This window comes from Molossus molossus, unplaced genomic scaffold, assembly GCF_014108415.1.
Source record: "Molossus molossus isolate mMolMol1 unplaced genomic scaffold, mMolMol1.p scaffold_m16_p_19, whole genome shotgun sequence".
Lineage (NCBI taxonomy): Eukaryota > Metazoa > Chordata > Mammalia > Chiroptera > Molossidae > Molossus > Molossus molossus.
The window spans coordinates 954,613-976,282 of NW_023425354.1; the positions used below are offsets into that span (position 1 = coordinate 954,613).

At 65.4% G+C, this 21,670-nt stretch overlaps 3 protein-coding genes across 5 annotated transcripts; 2 read left to right on the top strand and 1 right to left on the bottom strand.

Annotated features, from left to right (window-relative positions):
• The first annotated feature begins 1,569 nt into the window (after positions 1-1,569).
• On the top strand, positions 1,570-2,419 carry PPP1R27 (protein phosphatase 1 regulatory subunit 27). The gene is made up of 3 exons (XM_036268312.1): positions 1,570-1,759; positions 1,843-1,993; positions 2,296-2,419. The coding sequence occupies exons 1-3, from the start codon at positions 1,570-1,572 to the stop codon at positions 2,417-2,419; spliced, it is 465 nt and encodes a 154-aa protein (XP_036124205.1).
• A 287-nt stretch (positions 2,420-2,706) lies between these two features.
• Positions 2,707-10,075, top strand: MCRIP1 (MAPK regulated corepressor interacting protein 1). Of its 3 annotated transcripts, none has more exons than XM_036269540.1 (5): positions 2,707-2,747; positions 7,793-7,845; positions 7,945-8,063; positions 8,588-8,689; positions 8,882-10,075. In XM_036269540.1, exons 2-5 carry the CDS (start codon positions 7,838-7,840, stop codon positions 8,944-8,946), a joined length of 294 nt encoding a protein of 97 aa, XP_036125433.1. In that variant the 5' UTR covers positions 2,707-2,747; positions 7,793-7,837; the 3' UTR covers positions 8,947-10,075. The 3 variants fall into 3 exon arrangements, with proteins under 3 accessions (XP_036125433.1, XP_036125434.1, XP_036125435.1); XM_036269541.1 differs by lacking the exon at positions 2,707-2,747 and adding an exon at positions 3,497-5,813; XM_036269542.1 differs by lacking the exon at positions 2,707-2,747 and having other exon boundaries at positions 6,556-7,845; positions 8,882-8,977; positions 9,595-10,075.
• A 4,489-nt stretch (positions 10,076-14,564) lies between these two features.
• On the bottom strand, positions 14,565-18,362 carry GCGR (glucagon receptor). The gene is made up of 13 exons (XM_036268313.1): positions 18,270-18,362; positions 18,080-18,182; positions 17,295-17,402; positions 17,092-17,213; positions 16,910-17,016; positions 16,689-16,845; positions 16,458-16,617; positions 16,330-16,390; positions 15,989-16,058; positions 15,636-15,724; positions 15,433-15,571; positions 14,995-15,036; positions 14,565-14,792 (listed from the first exon to the last, which is right to left on the bottom strand). The coding sequence occupies exons 1-13, from the start codon at positions 18,327-18,329 to the stop codon at positions 14,565-14,567; spliced, it is 1,446 nt and encodes a 481-aa protein (XP_036124206.1). The 5' UTR covers positions 18,330-18,362.
• Between the last annotated feature and the right edge of the window lie 3,308 nt (positions 18,363-21,670).

Here is a 21,670-nt window from a genome sequence, read left to right on the forward strand (position 1 = left end):
AGACTGTTATGTTCATTATATTCCACAATTAAGTGAGATCATATGATACTTGTCTTTCTCTGCTTGGCTTGTTTAGCTTAGGATAATACTTTCCAGGTCGCTCCATGTCATCTCAAAGGAGAAGAGATCTTTCTTACAGCTGCATAGTACTCCATTGTGTAAATGTGCCACAGCTTTTTTTTATCCGTTCGTCAACTGAGCACATCGATGTTTCTCTCTCTCTTCCTCCCGCTGTATCTGAAATGCAAAAAAAAAAAAAAAGTCCTTGGGTGAGGATTAAAAAAAAAGGGAATTTTGGACATGGTCACGCATACAGGGAGAACGCGTGTGAGCGTGAAGCCACGGGAGGCCTAACGTGTCTGCAAGCAGAGAACACTGAGGACTGCCAGGAGCGGGGCCTCCAGACCCTGCGTTGGAGGAACTCACCGTGCCCACACCTTGATCTCCACCTTCTGGCCTCCAGAAGCAGAGAGAATCAAGTTTGTTGTTTAAGGTCCCCAGTCTGGCTCCCTGTGACGGCAGCCCCAGCAAACCAACATGACCAACGTCAGGTGTGCGGGGCTGTCCGATCCCGTGGCACGCTCCTGGCCCGATTCTGCTGCCGCGTGTGTCCCGGGCTCCATCTTCTCCGCTGGCTCCTCCTGCACCCAGGCCTACGTCCCACCTCAGGCCTTGGCTGCTGCAGTGAAGGCAGGTGGCCCGGCCCAGCCTCAGGCCTGTCTTTCAAAAATTCCACTGGGTGCATTCCTCCAGGCAAGCCTGCACCTGGCCAGCTGCAGAGGACACACCACCTGGGACCTAATGGCCTGTCCTTGCGGCACAGACTGGATGCCACCTCAAGTGTGAGCAGGGTACAGTGGCAGGGACCTGGCACCAGGAGAACTGGGGGCAGGGCCAGGGGTCGTGACGGAAGGAAACTGGCCATGTGGGCAGGGCCCACAGAGGGCTCCTGGCGTGCTTGGTGGTATGTTCTGAGTGCGAGCTGAGGCATTTAGATCCAACCTGGGAGGCCCAGGAAAGAATAGTGCAGGGAGGGACAGGGGTCTTGCCCGGTGTTTCCTCAGATGTGGGCGGCCCCTCGCTTCCCAGGAGGTGGAGGAGCCATCCTCACCACACATCCTAGAGAACCCAAGACTGGGGGAGACGCCTGGGCCCTCGGATGTCCTTGGTACCCGCTTGCCTTCCTTGTAGGTCCTGTCCTTCCGGTGCCCTCTGTAAGGCACCTTGTCGATCCAGCAGCGGGGCTGGGTTCGATGGCCAGGAAGGATCTGACCCCTTTGGCCAGGCACAGCGACAGGTGGGCTGAAAGACGAGCCAGTAAACTTGATCTGAGGCTGGGGAGGAACAGCGGCTCGGTTTCCACCCTTCGCGGTGGGAGCATGACCGCGTGGCTTTATATAGCCCGGTGAGTCCTATATAAGTGGGAGGCGCCCTTGCTCAAGGCGCATTGCGTGGTCCAGCTGGAAGCCACTGCCCTTGGCTCGAAGACCCTGCCCCCTAGTCTGGGCTGGGCACACGCCTCCCCCAGCAGCAGGGTCCAGCGGGGCGGTCCCCACCACAGCCCCCAAGATGCCCAGCAGAACAGTCCGCTATGTCCGCTACAGCCCACAGCAGCGGCGGCGGCGGATGCTGGCTCAGCGCAGCGTGCGCTTCGCTAATGATGTCCTCTTCCTGGACCACATCCGCCAGGGCGACCTGGAGCAAGTAGGGCGCTTCATCCGGGCTCGGAAAGTGGCGCTGGACACCATCTACCCCTCAGGTGAGCGCCTGCAGGGCCAGCCGAGGGTCGGTGGGGCGGCAGGGGAGGGCCTCAGCCTTGACCCTCCTGCCCTGTGCTGCCAGGCCTGGCGGCCCTGCACGAAGCAGTCCTCTCGGGAAACCTGGACTGCGTCAAGCTGCTGGTCAAGTATGGGGCGGACATCCACCAGCGCGATGAGACGGGCTGGACGCCCCTGCACATCGCCTGCAGCGATGGGTACCCCGACATAGCCAGGTGAGAGGGTGAGGCCCGCAGCCCGATCCCAGGCCCCAGCCTCAAGGAGCCTCCGGGATGTGGTCCCCCGAGGCTGGCCTGTGATGGAGCTGAGAAGCCTCGGGGCTTCGGGAAGCTCTTCCCGCCCTGTTGCCCCCTCCTCCCCCCCCGGGTGCAGGCGGAAAATCAGCCTCCATTTCTGAAGGACCAGGCGGATCACCCTCACCCCTCGGGGTCCTCGGGCTGCAGCTGTTACCTGGGCCGGGGGAAGGCTCCTGCAGGCCCTCTCCCCACTGCAACCGGGGCCGCCCTTTGCACCCCAGGTACCTCATCTCCCTGGGGGCAGACCGGGGTGCGGCCAACGACGACGGCGACCTGCCCTCCGACCTCATCGACCCGGACTTCAAGGACCTGGTGGAGCTGTTCAAAGGGACGCGGGTGGCCTGAGCCCCCGTGCCCGCCCCCTGCTCGCACGCTCCCCCGCCCGCGGGGCGCGTGCCCCGAGATCGGGGCCCCCCTCTCCCCTACCTCTGGCCTGGCTTTTTCTCCAGGTGCACTTTTTATTGGGACACTTTGTACTTTTTCAATAAACGTGATGCTGCAGTGCGTGGTGGTGCCTTCGATCCTGCAGACGCCGGCGCCCGGGCCCCGCCGCCCCGCGCGCCGCCGTCACGTGGGCCGCCGGCGCCTGCGCGTGCGCGTGCGCGTGCGCGGCGCGCGTCACTTCCGGCCGGGCCCCAGCTGGCGGAGGCGGCGGCGGCGGCCGAACAGCGAGGTGAGGCGGCGGCGGCGGCGGCGGCGGCGGCGGCGGCGGCGGCGGGGGCGGAGCGGGCGCGGCCGGGACCCGCCCTGGCGCGGCGGCCTCGAGGGGAGGGCGGGGCGGGCCGCGGAGGCCCGAGCGCCCCACCCACCCGCCCCGCGCGCCGGCTGCCGGGCGGGAGGAGGGCGCGGGGAGCGGCTGGGCGGGCGGCGGCCGGCGAGGGCCAGAGGCCCGTCTCCGTGTCCAGGCGCCTGCCCGGGCGCTCGCCGCCGGCCGGGGCCCCGCAGCCGCCCTTCCCCGCGGCCGCATCCCTCTCGCCGGGACGCGCGCACGGGGCGGGGCCCGGGCTGGGGAGCCCCGGGCTGGGGAGCCCCAGGGCGCCCGCAGGTGCAGGCGGAGCGCCCCGCGTCCTGCGCCGGCGTCCTTTCGCTGCGCCCCCGGGTGAACACAGCGGCTTGGGGCGGCGGGGACAGCGGGAGCAGAGGCCGGAGGGGCCAGTGGGCAGCAGCGAGCGACCCTTCGCTGGAGAGGGTCGAGGGTCGAGGGTCGAGAGCCTTGCGAGCAGGCCGGGGAGGAGGGCCCGGGGCCGAGTCCTGAGTAGTGGTCCTGCTCCCGGGTGGGTTGAAGGGGTGGTGGGACTTTCAGGGGACGTGACGGGGTTGCACACGCGCAGGGGAGGGGAGCTGCCGTGGGCACCCGGGAAAGCAGGCGAGGGGCGGTGCGTGCTTGGAGGCCGCGCCCCAGGGTGTCCCGGGACCCGCCGCCCTACGCGGGGCCTCACGCTCCCGCTCTGCTTGGGTGGCGGACCCCTTTCCCGGAGCCGCACGGGCTGGAGCTGGGCTGTTGAGAGCCCAGGCGCGAAGTGGAATCTAAGAGTCTGAGTCTCAGAAGTTCCGAAGGAGCACCGAATGCCCAGCGGTCAGCCATTGGCTCGGACCCCGGAATACCCGCTGTCACAGTTCCGGGCGACACTGTCTCCTCCCCTGTCCGTGGGCACTTGGCTGTGTGTGGGGAAGGGGTTGGACACGGTGTCAGAGGCCAGGCTTTGGGCCCCTCGCCCCCATGGAGGTCTCTGGAGCCCTGGGTTGTCTGGAAGAGCAAGGTACTGTGCAGGTCACCAGAAAGGTGCGCTCCACGCACCTGCGCAGGGCCACCTCCGTGTCAGGGCGTCCAAGAACCCGCAGGGGCCAGGCATGGGCTCTGGGGTATCCAGCCTAGTCCAGGCCCTGGAGGCTTCGACGTTGGGGTGCAGACCCTTCTCTGCTGGGTGTCAGGCTGCTCTAACCACGGAGCATCTAAAATGGGGATTGTCGGGGTACCTTCTTTCTGGCCCAGCGTGGGACGGGAGCTGAGTTTGTATTGCACCCAGCGCAGTGCCACCCTGCAGTTAGCCCGCAGCACGTGTTCGCTGTGGCCAGGACGCGGATGTTTCGCACAGTGCCCTGTGTTTTTCTGGCTCCCACCTCCTCTGAGTGGGTTGGGTGCACGTTCAGGTTGTCCAGAACTGTCCTGGTTCATGCCTGGTGATCAGCAGCATCTCTTTCACTCAGAAGTGCCGGTTTGACAGTACATTCTTTCTAAGATCGCCCTGTCTGTCCTCTTACTGGGTAAGAGGCCACGCAGGTCTTTTTTGAGGTGGTGGCCTGACATGGCTGTGCTTGGATCCCTGTCAAGCAGGAGGGCTTGGGGAGCACCCCTGGGAGCCACAGTGACTCAGATGAGAACACTGAGGCCCCGAGAGGGAAGGGACTTGCCCAGCAGGGATGGGCAAACTTCCACTGCAGAGTGGTGCTGGACTCGGCCGTGTGCCCAGCATGTAGCCCACCAAGGTCTACGGGATGCAGTGGGGGTGCGGCGGGTGGTTCTCCTGCTGGGACGCAGTGGGGGTACAGTGTGTGGTTCTCCGGGCTGATGGCCGCAGGCAGAGGTGACTCTGTGGCAAACTATGTTTGGGGATGGGCCAGGGGCCCAGTAGCCAGTGATACTGGTGAAATAGATTGGGGCCAGACCTGAGAGCTTGATGTAGTACAGGGGTCCCTGTGGGAAGTGAGGGGAGTGGTTGTCGGGAAGATCATGCTGGCAGTGTGTGTGGGGACGAGGAGGCTGTCCCTCTATGGGGGTCCTCACACAAGTACCCTGGGAATGGGGAGAAGTAGCAAGAGCGCCTTGGTGGCGGCTGTGGGCCGAGGGGGGACCTAGATGTCCGACTCTGAGACACCAGGGACTGTGAGCGCCTCCAGTGGGGTTGCGCTCGGATGGGAAGACGGATGGGAGGGAGACGCAGTCAGACTGGCACGTGCTGGCCCAGCGCAGCCCAGCCCCACGCAGCTAGGGCGAGGGAAGTCTCATAGGGTTGGCGGCCTGCCGTGGACGCGAAGGCGTCCCTAGCTCACGGGCTGAAGTGGCTGTGTCCAGTAATCCTTGTGAGGGAGAGCGGGAAAGACGGGGAGGGAGAGGGTGTGGAAAGGGGACACGTCCCTGCCTGCCCCCGTCCCTGGTGTGGCCCAGGCAGGGTGAAGGCCAGGTAGATGCTGGACACGGTGTGCAGCCTGCCCGCTCCCTGGCCCCACACCTCTCCCATCACCTTTGCCTCCGCTGCTGAGCAGCTGGTCTCTGTCCTGCCAGACTTCAGTCTCTGGCCACTCCAGGGCCCTCAGGGGCTTTTTCAGAGTCCCTGGGGCTTCCCAGGCCTGTGTCGTTCTCCCCAGCCCCCTTCACCTGCGCCTCCACGCCCTCCTGTTTGGCGGCCCAGCTCAGCGCTTTGCCCTCATAGAAAACACAGTCAGGTTTCCTGCACTCAGCCAGACATGCACCGCCGTGGGCCCTCGCCCGGCGCCACGTGCCGTGGACTAGTCTGGGCTGAGTCCCACCTCCCCGCGCTCCACTGAGACCGCTGTTGCTAAAGTCAGTGGGGATGATGTCATGCTGGTCCAGAGGTCACCTTGGTCCAGGTCTCAGCTGCTCCCCCCACGCACTACATTGACTGTCACAGGGTGTGCACATCCGTTTGATTTTTAATGGAATGCCCTTTGGGTCAGAATTGGGCCCAGCTCCTTGGAGGAACCTCAGGAAGTGATGAGGGTGAGTGAGCTACTGCCCCTGCTGTCTCTGGGAAGCAGCAGGTCTCTGGCCTCTTGGGAAGCTGCTGCTACATCTGTGAGACTCCTTGGTGCCCCGAAGGCCTGTCAGGTGGCAGGGTCTTGGCAGGGCAGGGCCAGCAACGTCCTGGTGAGAAAGACCTGGGGAGGGGGAGGGAGGCCGAGCTCAGGGAGAAGTAGGAGGACTTGGAGGTGCCTCACACCTGAGAAGGCTGGTTGGCAGGACGCAGGTGGTTAAAGTCAGGCCCTGAGGGGTGTGCCCCCCCCTTGAGAAGAGACAGACAGGCTCCTTTTGAAAATGTCACTTTATTTGTCTTCAAGTCTTGAGGGTGGGCAAGCCTGCTGAGGGTCTGGCCCCTGGTAGAGGGGCTTTCACTCTGACTGAAGCCCTGAACCGAAGTAGGGTGTTTGTGTGGGAGGGTGCTCGGTGACCAGGGACAGGTGCCGCCTGGACAAGGTCCTGTCTGGTCAGGAGTCAGCTCTTGGGAGCGGCATGGGGTGGGGTCCCAATGCAGAGACCAAGGGTTCTGGGTCCTGGGGCTCAGCTCGTGGGCCCAGTCCCCTGCAGGCCAGCTCCTGTGGGCCCAGTCCAGCCAGACCTGGGCTTGCGGAGATGAGGGGGAGCAGGGCGCAGGGTGTGAGCAGAGGAGGCCAGCAGAGGCTGCAGGGGAGGAGGGGCGGAGGCTGGCGAGGCCAGGAAGGCAGGCGCCCTGCGTGGTGGGCGGGTCTAAGGGAGGGTGCAGGAGGGCCCCGGGCCCTGGGTGAGCAAGCAAGGGCCTGGCTCAGGGTGGGCATCTCCATCCTGTTGCATAATTGGAGCCCCTCTGCTCCCCACCATAGCCCCTTGGGCACCCTTGTGTGCTCTGGCTTTAGACGAGGGAACCTGGCCTGGGAGGGGCACAGGGCTTGGTCTCCAGGCTGCTTCTGTGCGTTTTTGTCACTCTTGACTAGGCCTGTGGGCTTCTGTGGACCTGTGTAGGTGTTTCAGTATGGCTGAGTGAGCCAGAGAGGACACACCCACACTGTCCCGCCTCCTGGCCTGTTAGGAAGGGCTGCGGCTCATGCTCTGGGCAGTGTGGGGGCCCTGGGTTCCCGGGTGGGTGAGGGAGGCTCTCGTGCTCAAAGTGCCATCCCAGAGTCCCCTGCCCCCGCACCTGTGGTTGCCCTGCTGTGGGACAAGGTCAGGCCTGGGACCAGCCACCCTGCAGTGTGTTCTCAGCCAGAGAGAGGACACTGGCCAGCTGGCCAGTTTGAGAGTGAGCCTAAAAATAGATTCTCACCCAGGGCTGAAAACCCCCCTGGGCAGAGAGAGGGTATTTAACAGGCTGTGCCCCAGGGTCTTGGTCACTGGGTCAGGCCCAAGCCCTGCAGCTTCCTCTTGGCTCACACCCGGCCCCCGGCCCTCCTGCCCTGCTGGATTCCATGTTCCGGGCACCAGCTCACTCACACCCCAGCCTCCAGGACCAGGAAGCTGGGCAGGTTCCGTGTGTCCACTGGGCTTCTCACCCCCAGGAAGCATGTCCCCATTTTACAGATGGGGAACAGGCTCACGGAAGCAACACGCCAGGTCCTGCAGGCTGTGGGGCAGAGTTAGGGTTCACTGGAGAGGGGCTTTGTGATTCTGGAAACGGGGTGTCATAGAGCAGCTGGCACCATCTGCACCCCCTGACTGTGGAGAAGGCTCCAGGGCAGTGGAGGTCCAGGTTCTGGGGGCTCAGGCTGCTCCAGGTTGTGCATGTCGCTGTCCCCCAGCCCTTTGCTCCCCCCAGTTGAGCCTGCTTCATCCCTAGTCAGCCCAGATTGTGGCTGGACCCCACCCTGAAGGGTCCCCTGGTGTCAGTGAGGCCACAGCAGTTTGTCGTCAGCTTAAAGGGAGGAGGGCGACACACCTGCGTCCCTCCCCTCTGAAGCTCCTCTGGAGAGGGTGACGCTCTGTCCCCTGTTCTGGGTTTTCCCTTCCAGAAGCCAAGGGGATCCGGTGGAGTGTGAGGACCAGACGCCCCAGCGATGACCAGGTGGGTCTTAGGCAGCTGAGTAGCCTTCACCCCAGGGGCAAGGGGTGTGGCATCCCCACCCTGCCCCCCAGACTCTCCTCATGAGCCGGGTCCCCCCAGTTCCCCTGTCTCCAGAGTCGTCTACAACGGCAAGAGGAACAGTAGCCCCCGCTCTCCCCCCAACAGCAGCGAGATCTTCACCCCGGCCCACGAGGAGAATGTGCGCTTCATATATGAAGGTACGGCACCCTGCCGGCCCCATGTCACTGCTAGCCCCAGGGCCCGTCTGGGAGGACAGGTTCTTGTTATGGGGCTGGGGTTCCCAGTGGGCAGCACCCCCCAGAAGAGGCAGCATTTGGAGCTACTTGGGTTCTTTTGGGGAGGGAAGGGCACTGTGGAAGGCAGATGTGAGCTCTGGGGCACCCAGTGGTGCCCGGAAGTAGGGCTATGTGCCAGCAGGGGTAAGTGCTGTACCCCAGTGGGTCATGTGTGCTTCTGTGACCATAACCCTGGTCTGGATGGATGAGGGGACAGGCCTGCTGGCGGAGCTGGGCGTGGAGGCCCCCATGGGTCCGCAGAGAGTGAGGGGTACGGGGTAACTTCAGGTCACAAGCCGGCCAGTCTGGGCCAATTGCTGTGAGCTGGGAGATTGGTGGGGCTGGGGGAGGGCCTGGGAGGACACTGAAGGGGCAGGGGGAAGGGGACTCTCCAGCCGGGACTCTGACCCCTGGGCTGGAGCTCTGACTGGGCCGCGTTCCCACAGCCTGGCAGGGCGTGGAGCGGGACCTTCGGAGCCAGATTTCAGGCAGTGAGAGGGGCCTGGTGGAGGAGTATGTGGAGAAGGTCCCTAACCCCAGCCTGAAGAGTGAGTGGGAGGGGCCGGCCTGGAGGGCGGGGCCTGGTCGGGGTGGGGCTGGGGCGGGGAGGCCCTGTTGCTTCCTGTTTCCTGATGGGGGGACAGCTGGTTGGGGTGGTTGGTCCCAGGGCTTCAGGGAACAGGATCTGGGTGGAAGCTGCCTCTCCTGTGCCCACCGCTGACCAGTCTGTCCCCCAACAGCCTTCAAGCCCATTGACCTGAGTGACCTGAAACGCCGGAGCACGCAGGATGCCAAGAAGTCCTAGAGCGCCTGCGGGCTGGCCTCTGGGAGACACGGTGCGCCTGATGCTGGGCGGCTCTCCTGGGGCCCAGCTCCTGGGGGCCAGGGCCGGCTGCCAGGGCGGCCAACCCCAGGACCAGGACAGCGTGACTGATGGCTGAGGCCTGCTGCCCCTTCTCCCCAGGCCCCTTCCCTCTTGGCAGGCTCAGCTGCCAGTCACTGGGAGGGCCTGGGCCCTGCCAGCCCCTGGGCTCTCCTGGGCCTAGCCGCTAGGTTCCTGGAGCCCCTGGTCTGCCTGCCCCCTGGGCCTAGCTGCTAGGTGCCGGAGACCCTGGCCCGCCTGCCCCCTGGGCCTCCTAGCCGCTAGGTGCTGGAGCCCCTGGCCCGCCTGCCCCCTGGGCCTAGCCGCTAGGTGCCTGGAGCCCCTGGCCCGCCTGCCCCCTGGGCCTAGCTGCTAGGTGCTGGAGCCCCTGGCCCGCCTGCCCCCTGGGCCTAGCCGCTAGGTGCCTGGAGCCCCTGGCCCGCCTGCCCCCTGGACCTCCTAGCCGCTAGGTGTCCGGAGCCCCTGGCCCGCCTGTCCCCTGGGCCTAGCCGCTAGGTGTCCGGAGCCCCTGGCCCGCCTGCCCAGGGGCCTGGATCCTGACTCCCCTCCCTTTCTGCCCCACTGCCCCAGCCCAGACCTGTGGCTGCTTCCAGGATCAGGACAGAGACCAGAGGCCCTCTAGTCTCCTGGCCTGTGGGACTAGTCCAGGGTTGTCCCTGAGGTGCCAGAAGACAGGACGAGGGCAGCTCCGCCCTCACCCTTCATGGATCTGCCATGTTGCTGTTTCTCTGGCCTGGACACGGGAAGTGAAGAATCCCACCCACACTGTCCAGACTGGCCCCTCCCTCCTGCGCTAGCCCCAGGAGGGCACCAGCCCCCCAGGCCTGGGTACCACTGGTGCCCTCATAGGGCCCTGGGCCTGGTGTCTGCAGCCCTGTGGCCACAGCAGCCCCTTGAGCAGGGGTGTGAGGTTGCCTGGTGGTCCTGTCTCTGTTCTGGGAGGGTCCCGTCTCTGTTCAGGGCCCTTTCCCTGTGACTGCAGCCTGGGACCAGTGAATAAAGGCGGGCGACGCGGGGTGGGCCTCCTGGTGGTCTGTCCCTGCAGCCAAGACGTGGCTGTGAGTCTGAGGTTATGGTCGACGCCCCTGAGCCCAGAAATGTCTGATCTCTGGGCTCCGCTAGGGGTTCAGGCCTCTGGGGGACTGTGGGAGGTGGGGCCTCCTGGAGGACAGAGGGTGGGATGGTTCCTGTGGGCCCCTGCGGGCTGTTCCATTTGGAGGCAGAGACCTGAGTGCATTGACCTTCAAACCGGGAAAGTCCTGGCAGGCCAGACCCAGACAAGCCAAACCAGAATTTATTTTGGGAACATCTTTTCCCAGAAGAGTATTTTGGGGGCTTGAGGGCCCCACAGGTGCCCCTGGGAAGTGTCATCAGGGGGGTGGTTCCCCGGGGCTGGGGCACAGGAAGGATGGCTCATGTCATTAACAGCCACCAAGACTTGCTGCCACTGGGCACTGGAAGGTGCCTGGCCCTGAGCCAAGTTCCTGTAACCCTGTGGCCTCCTTTGCTCCCAGGGGATCTTCTGGGCTGGGTCACCTGAGCTGCCCCCCACTCTCAGGGGCTGGGAGGGGAGTGTGGGCCAGGAGTGGGTGGGTCCAGGGGGCTACAGCCAGAGGCTGAATGGGCCCCCGGCGTGTATCACACCCTCCACTCAGCATGACCTAGATGACTGAAGACGGGGTGTGGGGGACCAAAGGTCCTGCCCATGTGGGGTCCTGCCAGCCTTGTGCCCATCTCATCTCCCTTCACCACGGTGGGCCCTGGAGTCAGCCTGCCCTGCCTGCCGGACCCTCCCTGGCCTCGCCAGTGGTGGTGCCACTGGGCCTGTACACCCCTCTGCGTGGGTGGCCCCCGGGACACCCCTCAAGGCCTCCCACTGTTCTGCCAGTTGAACAGCTCTGTGAAATGAAGGCCCTTGGCCTGGGGTCTTTCTGCCAAGAACACCTTGGGAGTGGGGGTGGGGTCGCAGGCCACATGCTGGGAGGAGGGCAGGGGGGGAAGTAAGCACAGAGGGTGCAGCGTGGGGCAGATGGGCCAAACGGGGAGCCCTGACTGCAGACGTCTACTCCAGTGCCCCCCTTCCCCAGTGTGGGGCCAGGCATCCTGTCTGGGGGCCCCCCCGAGTGGCTGAGCACTGACACTTCCCGGTCCCAGGCACCTAGGGCCCTTACCAGCACGGGGTGGCCATGTTGGGACAGGGGCGTCCACGGGGCCATCACCTCCTACACTACAGCGCAGGACATCGCTGCTGGGCTGCCCTCCCTGGGCCGGCTCAGTGCCCTGGTCCTGCCAGTGAGGAGGGGCCTGGGAGGGGAGGCCTGACTCAGGCCTGAGCTCCGTGGTCATCAGGCCTGTGGGGTCAGGACACTCCGACGTGCTGGGCGCGAGTGTGAGCAGCCCTCCTGGTGGCGCCCGGTGCCGTCCGTCACCCAGCGACGGTACCCTGTCTTCTCGTGGGTTTTGTCCCTCGAGTATGTCTTTCCCTGTTTATGGGTTCAGCTTCCCCCACCCCACACTTGGGGGGGGGTTTCCCACATTCTGGAATGGGCGGGGCGTCCTGTGGGTTAGCAGGCTGCCGTGTCCTGCACTTCCGCAAGCAGCGCGGCCCAGGCTCAGCTGGGGTCCGAGGAGAAGCAGGGAGACCTGCAGGAGGGTTTCCTCAGCAAACCTGGGGGGCAGAGGGGCAGGTAGGGGCGCAGCGTGGGCATCAGAGGGCACCAGTGGGAAGCTTGGCCCACAGTGTGGATTCTGGGGGGCCCTCGGGTTGCACATACAGATAGGGAGTCCTCTGAATATTGATTTTTAAAAATCGCTAGAGATGGGAGGAGCGCTGGGCCTGGCTGGAGCGGAGGGGAGCAGGAGAGGGACTGAGTGGTGGGGAGTGAGGCAGAAAGTGGGAGGGCTGCCGGGGTCCAGGTGAGGCCCAGCAGCTCCCAGAGGCCCTGGCTCTCAGCCTTCCGCACCCCCCGCCCCCCGCAGCCACTTCCCAGCTGGTCTGTGCTGTGCCCCCGTCCCCCCAACGCCCTCCCCTCCCCCGTCACCGCTAGACAGTGCTTTCCCTCCCAAACCCGCTGCTACGATGTTGAGTATTTACATTATGATGTCCGTGTTTGTATTCAGAGCTGAGCTATGTGCTAAGTTGTGATTATTTTTTCTTTCCTGCCCAGCTTTTTGTTTTCCTTAGAGTTATTAACTGCCTTCTTTTTTCATTTGCTAGTTTCCTAAGTACTAATACTAACAAAGTCCTGACCTCTGCCCCGGGCCATCTATGTCTCCTCACAGTGTGCTCGGTCACTGTGATCCCGGGGAGGGTCTCTCCTGGCACACCCTGGGGTTACACCTTGATGCTCCCAGGTTTGACCCATTGATCAAAGTCCATGTTTTCTTTCTTGGTGCCCACACTCACTTTAGTAGCATGCATATACGTGCACACACACACAGACACACGCGTGTGTGTGCACACATGTGTCTGTGTGTGTGTGCACACAGGCTGAACAGTACTCATCAATTTTGGGGAAAGGGCCTGCGTGGAGGACTGGGTGGAGGCAGGGAAGGTGGTAGAGATGGGGAAGGGGCAGAGGGTCTGGGTGTCTGTCTCCTTGGATGGAGAGTGATGCTGTGTGGATGCAGGGCCCTGAGGGGCAAAGTGGGTTCCTCACCCCTCCCCTGCCCCCCTCAGGGCCGCCTGATCAGAATCAGTTTATTGGCTGGGCAGGTCAGCCCCTGCCAGGCCTCCACCTCCGCCCCTGACTCCACTGGCCTGCTCTAGTTCCCTTGGGGACAGGGCCGGGGTAAATGAGGACAAGGGCAGAGGGAGGCCCCTAGGTGAGCGCACCCCCAGGCGGTCACTCACCCAGCTCAGCTGCCGTGAAGGAGAGAGCTTGTGCCTCCCGTGCCAGCTGGAGCCCACACCCACTTCGGGCACCAAGGGGCTCGGAGGAGACTCAGGGTCTCGGGGGCCTGGAGCAGGAGGTGGCCTGAAGCCTGAGGGTCTGAGGGTCAGGTGCCGGCAGCCTCCCGCTGGTCCCCTGGCTCTGCCTGGGAGCCTCGCAAGGGTGCAGCCCACTGATCACAGGGACACCGCCACCCACCAGCCCGCAGGGAGCCAGCCCCTCACTAGCCTCTAGCCCACACCCTCCCCTCCTCACTCCCTCCCTGCCTCATCCAGGCCTGTGGGGCATGGGCAGCTTGGGGTGCAGACCCCCTCAGGAGGGCCCCAGTGCCTGGTGGGTGAGTAATTCTATTTACCTTTCCGGAGAGGCCTCCTGTCCTCTCATTTGCTCCAATTAGCCTGGCTGTGCCCGAGCAGCTCCAGCCCACGTGGCGGAGGGGCTGGAGGCACCCCTCCCCCAGCCCAGCCTGCCTCCCAGCAGCCCAGGAGCAGGGACACCTGCTGCAGGTCTGCCTCGGGCTCTGCTCCTGCGGCCCTTTCCTCCTCTGACAGCCCCCCCATGCGCACACCCCGTCAGGCGTCAGCTCTGCTGCAGGTGCTCTAGAAGGGGGACACGGCCCCCCGGGGCTCCCACTCCTGCCCTGCCTCCAGCCTCCATCAAACATGCTGTGCCAGGTGGCACCTTGACCTCAGGATGCACCTGGGCCACTGACCCCCCCCCCCCAGTGCACCACCTGGCTCTTCCTCCTGCCTGGCCAGCAGGGTGCCCAGCACCACCCCACGGCACATCCTCGCGGCACAGCTGTGTGGTGGGCGAAGACAGAACGGCCACTCCTCTGCCAGTGGCCGCACGGGTGTGCCGCCGTCGCCTTCCCTCAGACCTGCTCAGTTCCGGTCGCAGCTCCCTGCTCCGACCTGCCGCACAGCCTGCAGACTGCTCAGGTGGCTGGAGCCAGCACGAAGCAGAGGCCCGAGGACGCCGGTCCTGGACTGCCCGGCCCTGCCTCCGCTGAGCCCAAGTCCAGCCCGGCCGGTGTCCACGGGGGTTGGCAGGAGTGTGGCCCCCCTCGGCCATCATTCCCGTCACGTCCCTCTGGGGCCAGTGGTGACCCTCTGGGGGCTGGGGGGCCAAAGTTAATGGGGACTGTCTACTCTGGGCTGGGTGGGGTGAGGCCGCCTGAGCTGGACAGAAGGGTAGCCAGAACCCGTCCAGGTGGGGGCAGGGAGGGCACCGACAGCCACACTTGGGGTTCCCTCAAAGGTGCCAGGTCCAAGTCATCTGTAAAATGGGGGTTTCCATCGGCAGCTGCCCGTTCTTGAGGGGACACCCTGGGCTCAGCCCGCCCACCCCCAGGCCCCTCTCCAGGCTGCACACAACGCCTTGTTAGAGCTCTTTATTGTAGGAGGACAGACACTTCCTCCGACAGCACTAGACGCGGGGACACAGCCCCTGGCAAGACAGCTTCCCGCCACTCCATTCCCCAGGGTTCCCCACCCCTCCCCTGCCCTGGGGCAGAGCAGGGAGGAGCCCGGGCCCCAACCCGCAGACCACCACCCTGGGCCGCTCCAGCCTCCTTGGGCGTCAGTCTGAACCGCTGGCTGGTGCCCTCTGGGCTCGGAGTCCAGCCCCCGTGGGGCTCCGCAGGCATCACAAGCAGCTCTGGGCCAACCCAGGGAGGTTGCCGGCCACACAGGTCTCCACAGAGGGGCCCTGGCTGGCCCCGTTGCTGTCTCGGCCCCTGGACAGGAGCAGCTTCTCGGTGGGGGCTCCGCTGGTGGTCTGGGCCAGGGCCGAGCGGCTCCCGCCCTGGCGCCCGTCCTGCAGCGCCTCGCCCCCGCGCCAGCGATGCCAGTTCCGCAGCAGCTCCGCCTGCACCTGGGGCGGCGACAGGTTGGGCCAGTCCCACCCTCGGGGTCCCCAACCTCCAGCCACGAGCAAGATGGGCCTGGTCACCATGGAGCACGGCCTGCCGCCGGCTGGCACCCCTCGCTGTGCGCGCCCCGAGGACAGGGCTGAGGCCTGGCACCCAGACACCTCGGCTTGCTGTGCCCGCCCCGCCGACCCAGACCCCACCTACCTCCTTGTTGAGGAAACAGTAGAGGACAGCCACCAGCAGGCCCTGCAGAGAGGGGGGGCCCCGAGGGGGGCAGCTGAGGGAGGGTGCACCTGAGGGGGGCAGCTGAGGGGGGCACCTGAGGGGGGCAGCTGAGGGAGGGTGCACCTGAGGGGGCAGCTGAGGGGGGAGGCACCTGAGGGAGGGGAGGCACCTGAGGGGGGCACCTGAGGGGGGCGGGCACCTGAGGGAGGGGGGCACCTGAGGGGGGCACCTGAGGGGGGCGGGCACCTGAGGGGGCACCTGAGGGGGTGGGCACCTGAGGGAGGGGGGTGGGCACCTGAGGGGGCCAAGCACCTGAGGGGGCACCTGAGGGGGGCGGGCACCGGAGGGGGGCGAGCACCTGAGGGGGGGCACCGAAGGGGGCGGGCACCTGAGGGGGCACCCGGAGGGGGCGAGCACCTGGAAGGAGCTGAGAAAGAGGTCGAAGAAGAGCTTGGCGGAGCGCAGGGTGCCCTGGGCATGCTCGTCAGTCACAAAGGCGAACACCACCTCGTGGACGCCCAGCAGGGGGATGAGGGTCAGCGTGGACTTGGCCAGCCTGTGGGGGCGGAGCCTGAGCCAGAGGCACGGTGCCCGCCCCCCCCTCGGCACCCGCCACCCACCGGAACTTGTAGTCGGTGTGGCGCATCTGGCGGGCGCGCAGCTTGGCCACGAGGATGTGAAGGATGCGGATGAAAATGAAGAAATTGATCTGCACGTGGAGGACACAGCTCAGGGCACCCTGGCTCCCGAGGCCCTGGGGCTGGCGGGCACCCTGCCAGGGAAGGCAGCCCAGCCCCAGGCCAGGGCGCCGGCCAGTGTCCTGGCGGGGTGCCGGGCCTCCCTCCTGGTCCACCCAGGCAGGATGCTGTCTGTCTCCTGGGCCACTGCAGGCCCACAAGGAAGGGGGGCTGGAGGCTGAACCCTCAGGCCCCCACCCCCTCCCCTGGAGCCAGCAGGGGAGTCATGTCCTCACCAAAATGGCCAGGAAGACGGGAAAGCGCAGGATCCACCAGACACCCATGTTGTCGTTGCTGGTCCAGCACCTGAGGGTGGGGCCAGCTCACACCTGTCAGCCCCCCCCCAGCCCCCAGCCCCTGGGGATCTAGCTGGTGCCTCAGGAAAGAACGGAAGATGCTCAGAAACGGCCCCCATCCTGGGCACCAGGTTTGCTCACCCCCCGCCTCAGGCCAGAGATTCCTCCCAATGCCCCAAGAACTGGGCACGCAGCTGCCCCCCACCGCCCCTGTCCAGCGAGCGCCGGGTGAAGTGAGGTGACCCCAGCCACCCGGGCTGCCCTCGGACTCTCATACTCACTGGATGTTCTCGTACAGACACTTGACCACTGCCCAGGGGACGACGAACAGCACGGGGGCCCCTGCGGGGGGCGGCAGCTGTGGCGTCAGCGCTCCCACCAGCCTGCCCCCCCGCAGCAGCCCACTCACCCCAGCCGATGCCCAGGTAGAGGGTGGACAGGCTCCTGTCGCGGCAGGCGGCGAGGCTCAGCAGGCTGTGCAGGTACACGCCCTCCACCAGCAGCCAGCAGTAGTTGGCCACGACGCCGTACTGCATGACCACCGCGGCCACCCGGCAGCCGGCCACCGCCTGGCCGCAGGGGCAGCAGTGAGCTGGGGTGGGCGCCCGCAGGGGTGGGGCGGGGGGGGGCGGGCGCTCACCCCGTCACTCAGCCAGCCGCTCAGGCTGAGGTCGTCGCCGACCTTCTGGCTGTAGCGGGTCCTCAGCAGCGTGTCGATGACCAGCACGGAGCTGGCCCTGAGCACGAAGGACGCGAACAGGTTCACGTGGATGTAGTTTCGGGTGCAGTGCAGCTTCCTGTGGGGGAGGGAGTCAGCGGCTGCCGCCCCTGCCCGCCCCCCTGCTCTGGGCTGGGGCCTACCTGAGCCCCAGCAGGATGGCCAGGGCCAGCAGCAGCGCCCCCAGCGAGAGGCAGTACCCCACGGTGTACATCGCCTGGAAGGTGCTGTACATCACGGCCGTTTCCTTCTGCAAACCACAGGGCCGGTCAGGCGGACAGGGCACCTCGCCGGCCCCACCGGCCTCTGCCCCGCGCGGGCTGACCTGGGCCTTGAGCTCGTCCTCGTCCAGCTGGCATTGGGAGGCGTTTCTCCACGGCTGCCCCCGGGGCCCGCGCACCCACTGCCCGTCGGGCCCACACCGCTTGTAGACGAACCGGTGCTGGACTGCGGGAGGGGGAGCTCTGGTCAGCGCCCCACCGAGAGGCTGGACCCCTGGACCCCACCCCACATACCCTTTGCTGCTACCTTTGTGGTGCCAGGGCAGGTACCAGGGGCAGGAGATGCTGGCCGTGGTGTTGGGGGGCGTGTCGGGCCAGCAGGAGTACTTGTCGAAAGTCCTGTTACAGACCAGCTCTGCAGAGGCGGGGGCTCCTCAGCAGGGCCCCCACAGCCCCTCCTGTTTCCTCGGGATCCCCGAGAACCATCCTCTGCTCCCCCAGGTCTCTCTGACCCTCCTCCCTTCCTTGTCCACCCCCAGAGGCCCAGCCTGGTCCCGCACACCAACTCTCCGGACACTTCACAGACCTGCCCGGGGTCTCCCCTCTTCCCTTCTTGAAGTGCCTCTCTCTCTGGGGGCTGAACCCCAATTCTGTTGGCACCCTCCCTGGACCCAGCACCACACCCCGCCCCCTCAGTCCTGCACAGGCCCCTTCCCTGCCAGGACAGTGGACGGGCCTGCCCAGCAGCTCCTGCTCCTCTCTGACCCCAGTGCCCTTCAGAACTCATCCCTTGGCCACCCCACCCTGCCTGAGCCCTGGACAGGACGGCCACCCCCCAGCCCCGCCTGAGAGGCCTGCCCACCCCAGCAGCCTCCATGCTGTCTGCCCAGTGGCCTGTATGCCACGGGGCAAAGACAGTGTCCTCAGGCCCCATGGGGACACCCGCACCGGGGGCATGGAGCACCCCAGTTCCGAGGCAAGTCCCTGGCCTCTCGGTGACTGGGTGTCCTCACCTGCACAGGGTTTTCCTAATGAGTTCAGGAAAAGCTACTGGGCCAAGGCCTGGACTCGGCGGAGGTGGGGGGGGCTCACCGGTGGGGGGCGGCAGCAGGCTCAGGTTGTGGAGACACTGGTCACCATAGAGCTTCCACTTCTCGAACAGGAAGTCTGTCACCTGAGCAGCGGGGGCCTGGGGCTGGGCAGAGACCACAGGGGCGAGCTGTCGGCAAGGGAGGGGGGCCGGCCCGAGGGGGCGCGAGGGCGGGGGCGGGCGGGTGCTCACCTGGCCGGCCAGCAGCAGCAGCAGGAGGAAGGGGGGTCGGTGTGGCCAGGTGGGGGGCATGCCTCTGGGCTGCCACCCCCCACATCTGGCTGGGGCTGCGAGGTGTGGGTGAAGGGTCTTCGAGGGCAAGCACGCTCCTGGGCGGCTGAGGGCCAAAGCAGCCTGGTCTGGGGAGAGGACCCTGGGGTGAGGAGACTGAGCGGCCATCTGGGTGTCCTGCTCCCTGAATGTCCCCCATCTGAGACTCCAGGTTGTATTGATAAAGTGGGAGCTGGCAGAGAGGTAGTTGCTCTTTGTCAGTAGGTCCTGCCCAGCGTCCTGGGGTGCAGCTGGGCTCCCACAACCTGCAGCTGTCTCTCTGGTGGGTCCCACAGCACCAGGGCCCCTCCCCTCTGTGCTGGGGCCACCACCATCCTGTGGTCCCAAAACGGGGGGAGAGGGGAGCGTGTCCCCAGCAGCCCACCTCCTCCCACAGCCGGCACCAGCCTCCCCACCTATTCTTAGACCCTGGGAAAGTCGTCTTGCCAGGGCTGGGTGCCGGGCCATCCATCACGTCGCCCCCGCTGCCATGGTTATCGAGGTGGCCCTGCGCCAGCGCCCAGCCTTGCCAGGGGCCAGGAGCACCAGGCACATGCGCAGGGTGGTCCCTGTCACACGCATGCCCCCTTCCCCAGACTGGAGTGTCGAGGTGCCCCCGGCTCAGGCTGGTTCTGGGTCCCACGGGGCAGTGAGCTGGCAGAACATTCCTTCGAGATGAGCGCTGCTGGCGGCGGGGCCCAGACACGGGACCCCTGCCCTTGTGGTGCCGGGTCCTGGGCGGGAGCCCGTCTGAGCCAGAGCTCTGGGCAGCAGCAGCCCCATAAATCCTCCCTTCACGCTTCCAGCCTGCCTTTCCTCGGCCTGCGTCCCCTGGGGCAGCAGGGAGGGGCCTCCCCAGGGCCTGGGTGCAGGGCCCAGAGCTGTGGGTGGTCCTCTGGGCACACTGGTGCGGGCTGAGCGAGTGACGGGTGGACAGATGGACGGCTGGCTGGCTGAAAGTCACTGTTGGGGAGAAGCTAGGATGGGGGTGTACAAGCTGTGGCTGAAGGTGGAGGATGTCAGGACACCCCGGATTTCTGCCCCCTCTCATTAGTTCAGCTGGGTCCTTGTGGGACCATTTCAACCAGGCGTCTCCCTGAGACTCACCCCTCACCCCTAATGGGACCCTGAGATGCCACCATGCAGGGTGAGAGCTGCGGCCTGGGGGGGCACCTGGGTCACAGCCTACTCGGCGGCTCCTGACCCTGTTCCTTGGGCCCCGGATGCCGGCCAGGCAAGCCCAGGAGTGGCTTGGTCCCCAGTCCCTGAACAGGCGAGGAACCCCAGCGCAGGGCCCTGGGGGGCACCATGTGAAGGGTGCTCGGGGCAGAGAAGGTGGCCAGCAGGTGGGGGACGAGGGGCGGTTCAGGTGTCTTCAGCCCTGAGGTAAAATATGGTCCTTACCTCCTGGTTCTGACCAGACAGAGCTCTGACCATCTGCTGCCCTGCTCCTCGCTGGCCCTGCCACTGAGCTCGGTAGGTAAGGGGCAGCTGGACAGACCTGTCCCCAGACCTCTCCCCACTGCACCGGCTGCTGGGGGAGGGGCAGTGGGTGTGCAGGCTCAGGGGTACCGGGGGGCCTGGGCAGCTAGAAGCTCTAGGGCCAGGGGAGGGGGAGAGTGACAATGGCTGGCTGGGTCAAAGTGGAGATGCTAGCAGGGCTGCGGGAGGAAGGACACTGCCCGATAAGCTGTTCCCTGTCCACTGGCCCTGCAGCGGGGGGTGGGGCCGTGGGGACTGAAGTTGTGGCCGGCCAGGGAGGACAGCCCCTGGGAGCCAGGTGGGGCTCAGCAGCCAGGCAAGCCCAGCTGTGCCCCAGCTCCTGGCCTCGCTGACCTCACAGGCATGTGGGGGCCTGTGGGCAGGGCTGCCAGGGCTGCTCAGGCTGGGACCCCAGAGAGAAGCAGGGTTCGGGGGAGAAGGGGAGGGGGTGGGCTGCATTGGGCCCCCTCCCTCCCTGCCCCTCCCACACTATCTCTATGGCAACCATGGCTAAAGAAGGGGGGTACTCTTCATGTCCCTCACTCCCACCCCTAGTCTGCCAAGGGCTTAGGAATGAGCACCCACAGATCACAGGCTGTGTACCCCAGCTCAAGGCACCCCTAGCCCCAGATCCTTAGAGGTCAGGGCCTCAGCACCCCAATACTGAAGGCTGCAGGTGATCCCCACTAGGCACCTGATGGGAGCTGGACAAGGGCCAGAAGGGGGTGAGTCCTCTGTCCCTTTTGGGGCAGTGCAGGCAAGGATAATCTAGGCATGGGACTGAACAGAGGTGGGGGTGGGGAGCTGAGGTGCTGGGGTCCCTGCCCTGGGCACCCTGGCTCTTGCAGTGCCCAGTTCTGGTCCTTGGACCAAGGGCAAGGAATTTAACTTCTCGGAACCTCAGTTTCCCCACTTGTGAAGAGGGGAGGTCTGTCTCCTCAGGAGTCAGTGACCTCTGCCTGGACAGAGCGTCGTGGCCGGGCCCCTCCTCGCCACGAGGCCGGGGCACCCCAGGACAGACTGTCAGCCCAGGAGCAGTATCTGTTGAGGACTGAAACCCCAGATGGCACCCTGGCCAGTTTGGCTCAGCGGTCAGAGAGTCGGCCTGCGGTCCGGAGAGAACCCGGGTTCGGTTCCCGCTGAGGGCATGTACCTCGGCTGCAGTTTGTCCCCGGCCCTGGTCGGTCGTGCGGGTGGCAGCCACTCGATGTGTCCCTTTCACATCAATGTTTCTCTCTCTCCCTCCCTCCCACTCTATCTGAACAAAAATTGGAAAAATGTCCTCGGGTGAGGATTAAAAAAAAAGAAAAACCCCAGATGGCGGATGGTGAGGAGCTGAAGGCAGAGGTGCTGCTCTGGGCTTCCCCTTGGCTGCAGCACGGGGCTCCCTGTTTTTCTTTCTTTATCTTCACCCGAGGACATTTTTCCTTTGTTGTTGTTGTTCAGATAGAGCGGGAGGGAGAGAGAGACATCGACGTGAAAGGGACACATCGCAGGACCAACCAGGGCCGGGGACAAACTGCAACCGAGGCACGCGCCCCTAGCGGGAACCGAACCCGGTCTCTCTGGACCGCAGGCCGACGCTCTAACCGCTGAGCCACACCGGCCAGGGCTCCCTGTTTTTCACCTACTGTCCTCCCACTGAGGGTGGGGTGGGGGCAGACGACTGGCCAGGGGAGGACTGTGCCCACACAAATGTCAGTCCAGAACTGGAGACTCAGTAGGCTCAATGGACAGAGGCAGGGGCCTTTCCCAGGGCCCCAGACCCCTCTCTCCCAGTCCCCACCCCTCTCCCGGGATTCACCCCACGTGCATCACACCGGCTCTCTGGCACGTGCCCT

Bases quoted from the DNA above. Each gene is read 5' to 3' on its own strand.
- PPP1R27 (XM_036268312.1), top strand. From the start codon at position 1,570: ATGCCCAGCAGAACAGTCCGCTATGTCCGCTACAGCCCACAGCAGCGG. The intron at 1,760-1,842 runs GTGAGCGCCTGC...CTGTGCTGCCAG, and splicing joins GGACACCATCTACCCCTCAG to GCCTGGCGGCCCTGCACGAA. The intron at 1,994-2,295 runs GTGAGAGGGTGA...TTTGCACCCCAG, and splicing joins GGGTACCCCGACATAGCCAG to GTACCTCATCTCCCTGGGGG.
- MCRIP1 (XM_036269540.1), top strand. The intron at 8,064-8,587 runs GTACGGCACCCT...GCGTTCCCACAG, and splicing joins TGTGCGCTTCATATATGAAG to CCTGGCAGGGCGTGGAGCGG. The intron at 8,690-8,881 runs GTGAGTGGGAGG...GTCCCCCAACAG, and splicing joins CCCTAACCCCAGCCTGAAGA to CCTTCAAGCCCATTGACCTG.
- GCGR (XM_036268313.1), bottom strand. From the start codon at position 18,329: ATGCCCCCCACCTGGCCACACCGACCCCCCTTCCTCCTGCTGCTGCTG. The intron at 17,214-17,294 runs GTAGCAGCAAAG...CCCCTCCCGCAG, and splicing joins CCTGCCCTGGCACCACAAAG to TCCAGCACCGGTTCGTCTAC. The intron at 15,037-15,432 runs GTGCTCGCCCCC...CCCTCTCTGCAG, and splicing joins TCTTTCTCAGCTCCTTCCAG to GGCCTGCTGGTGGCTGTCCT.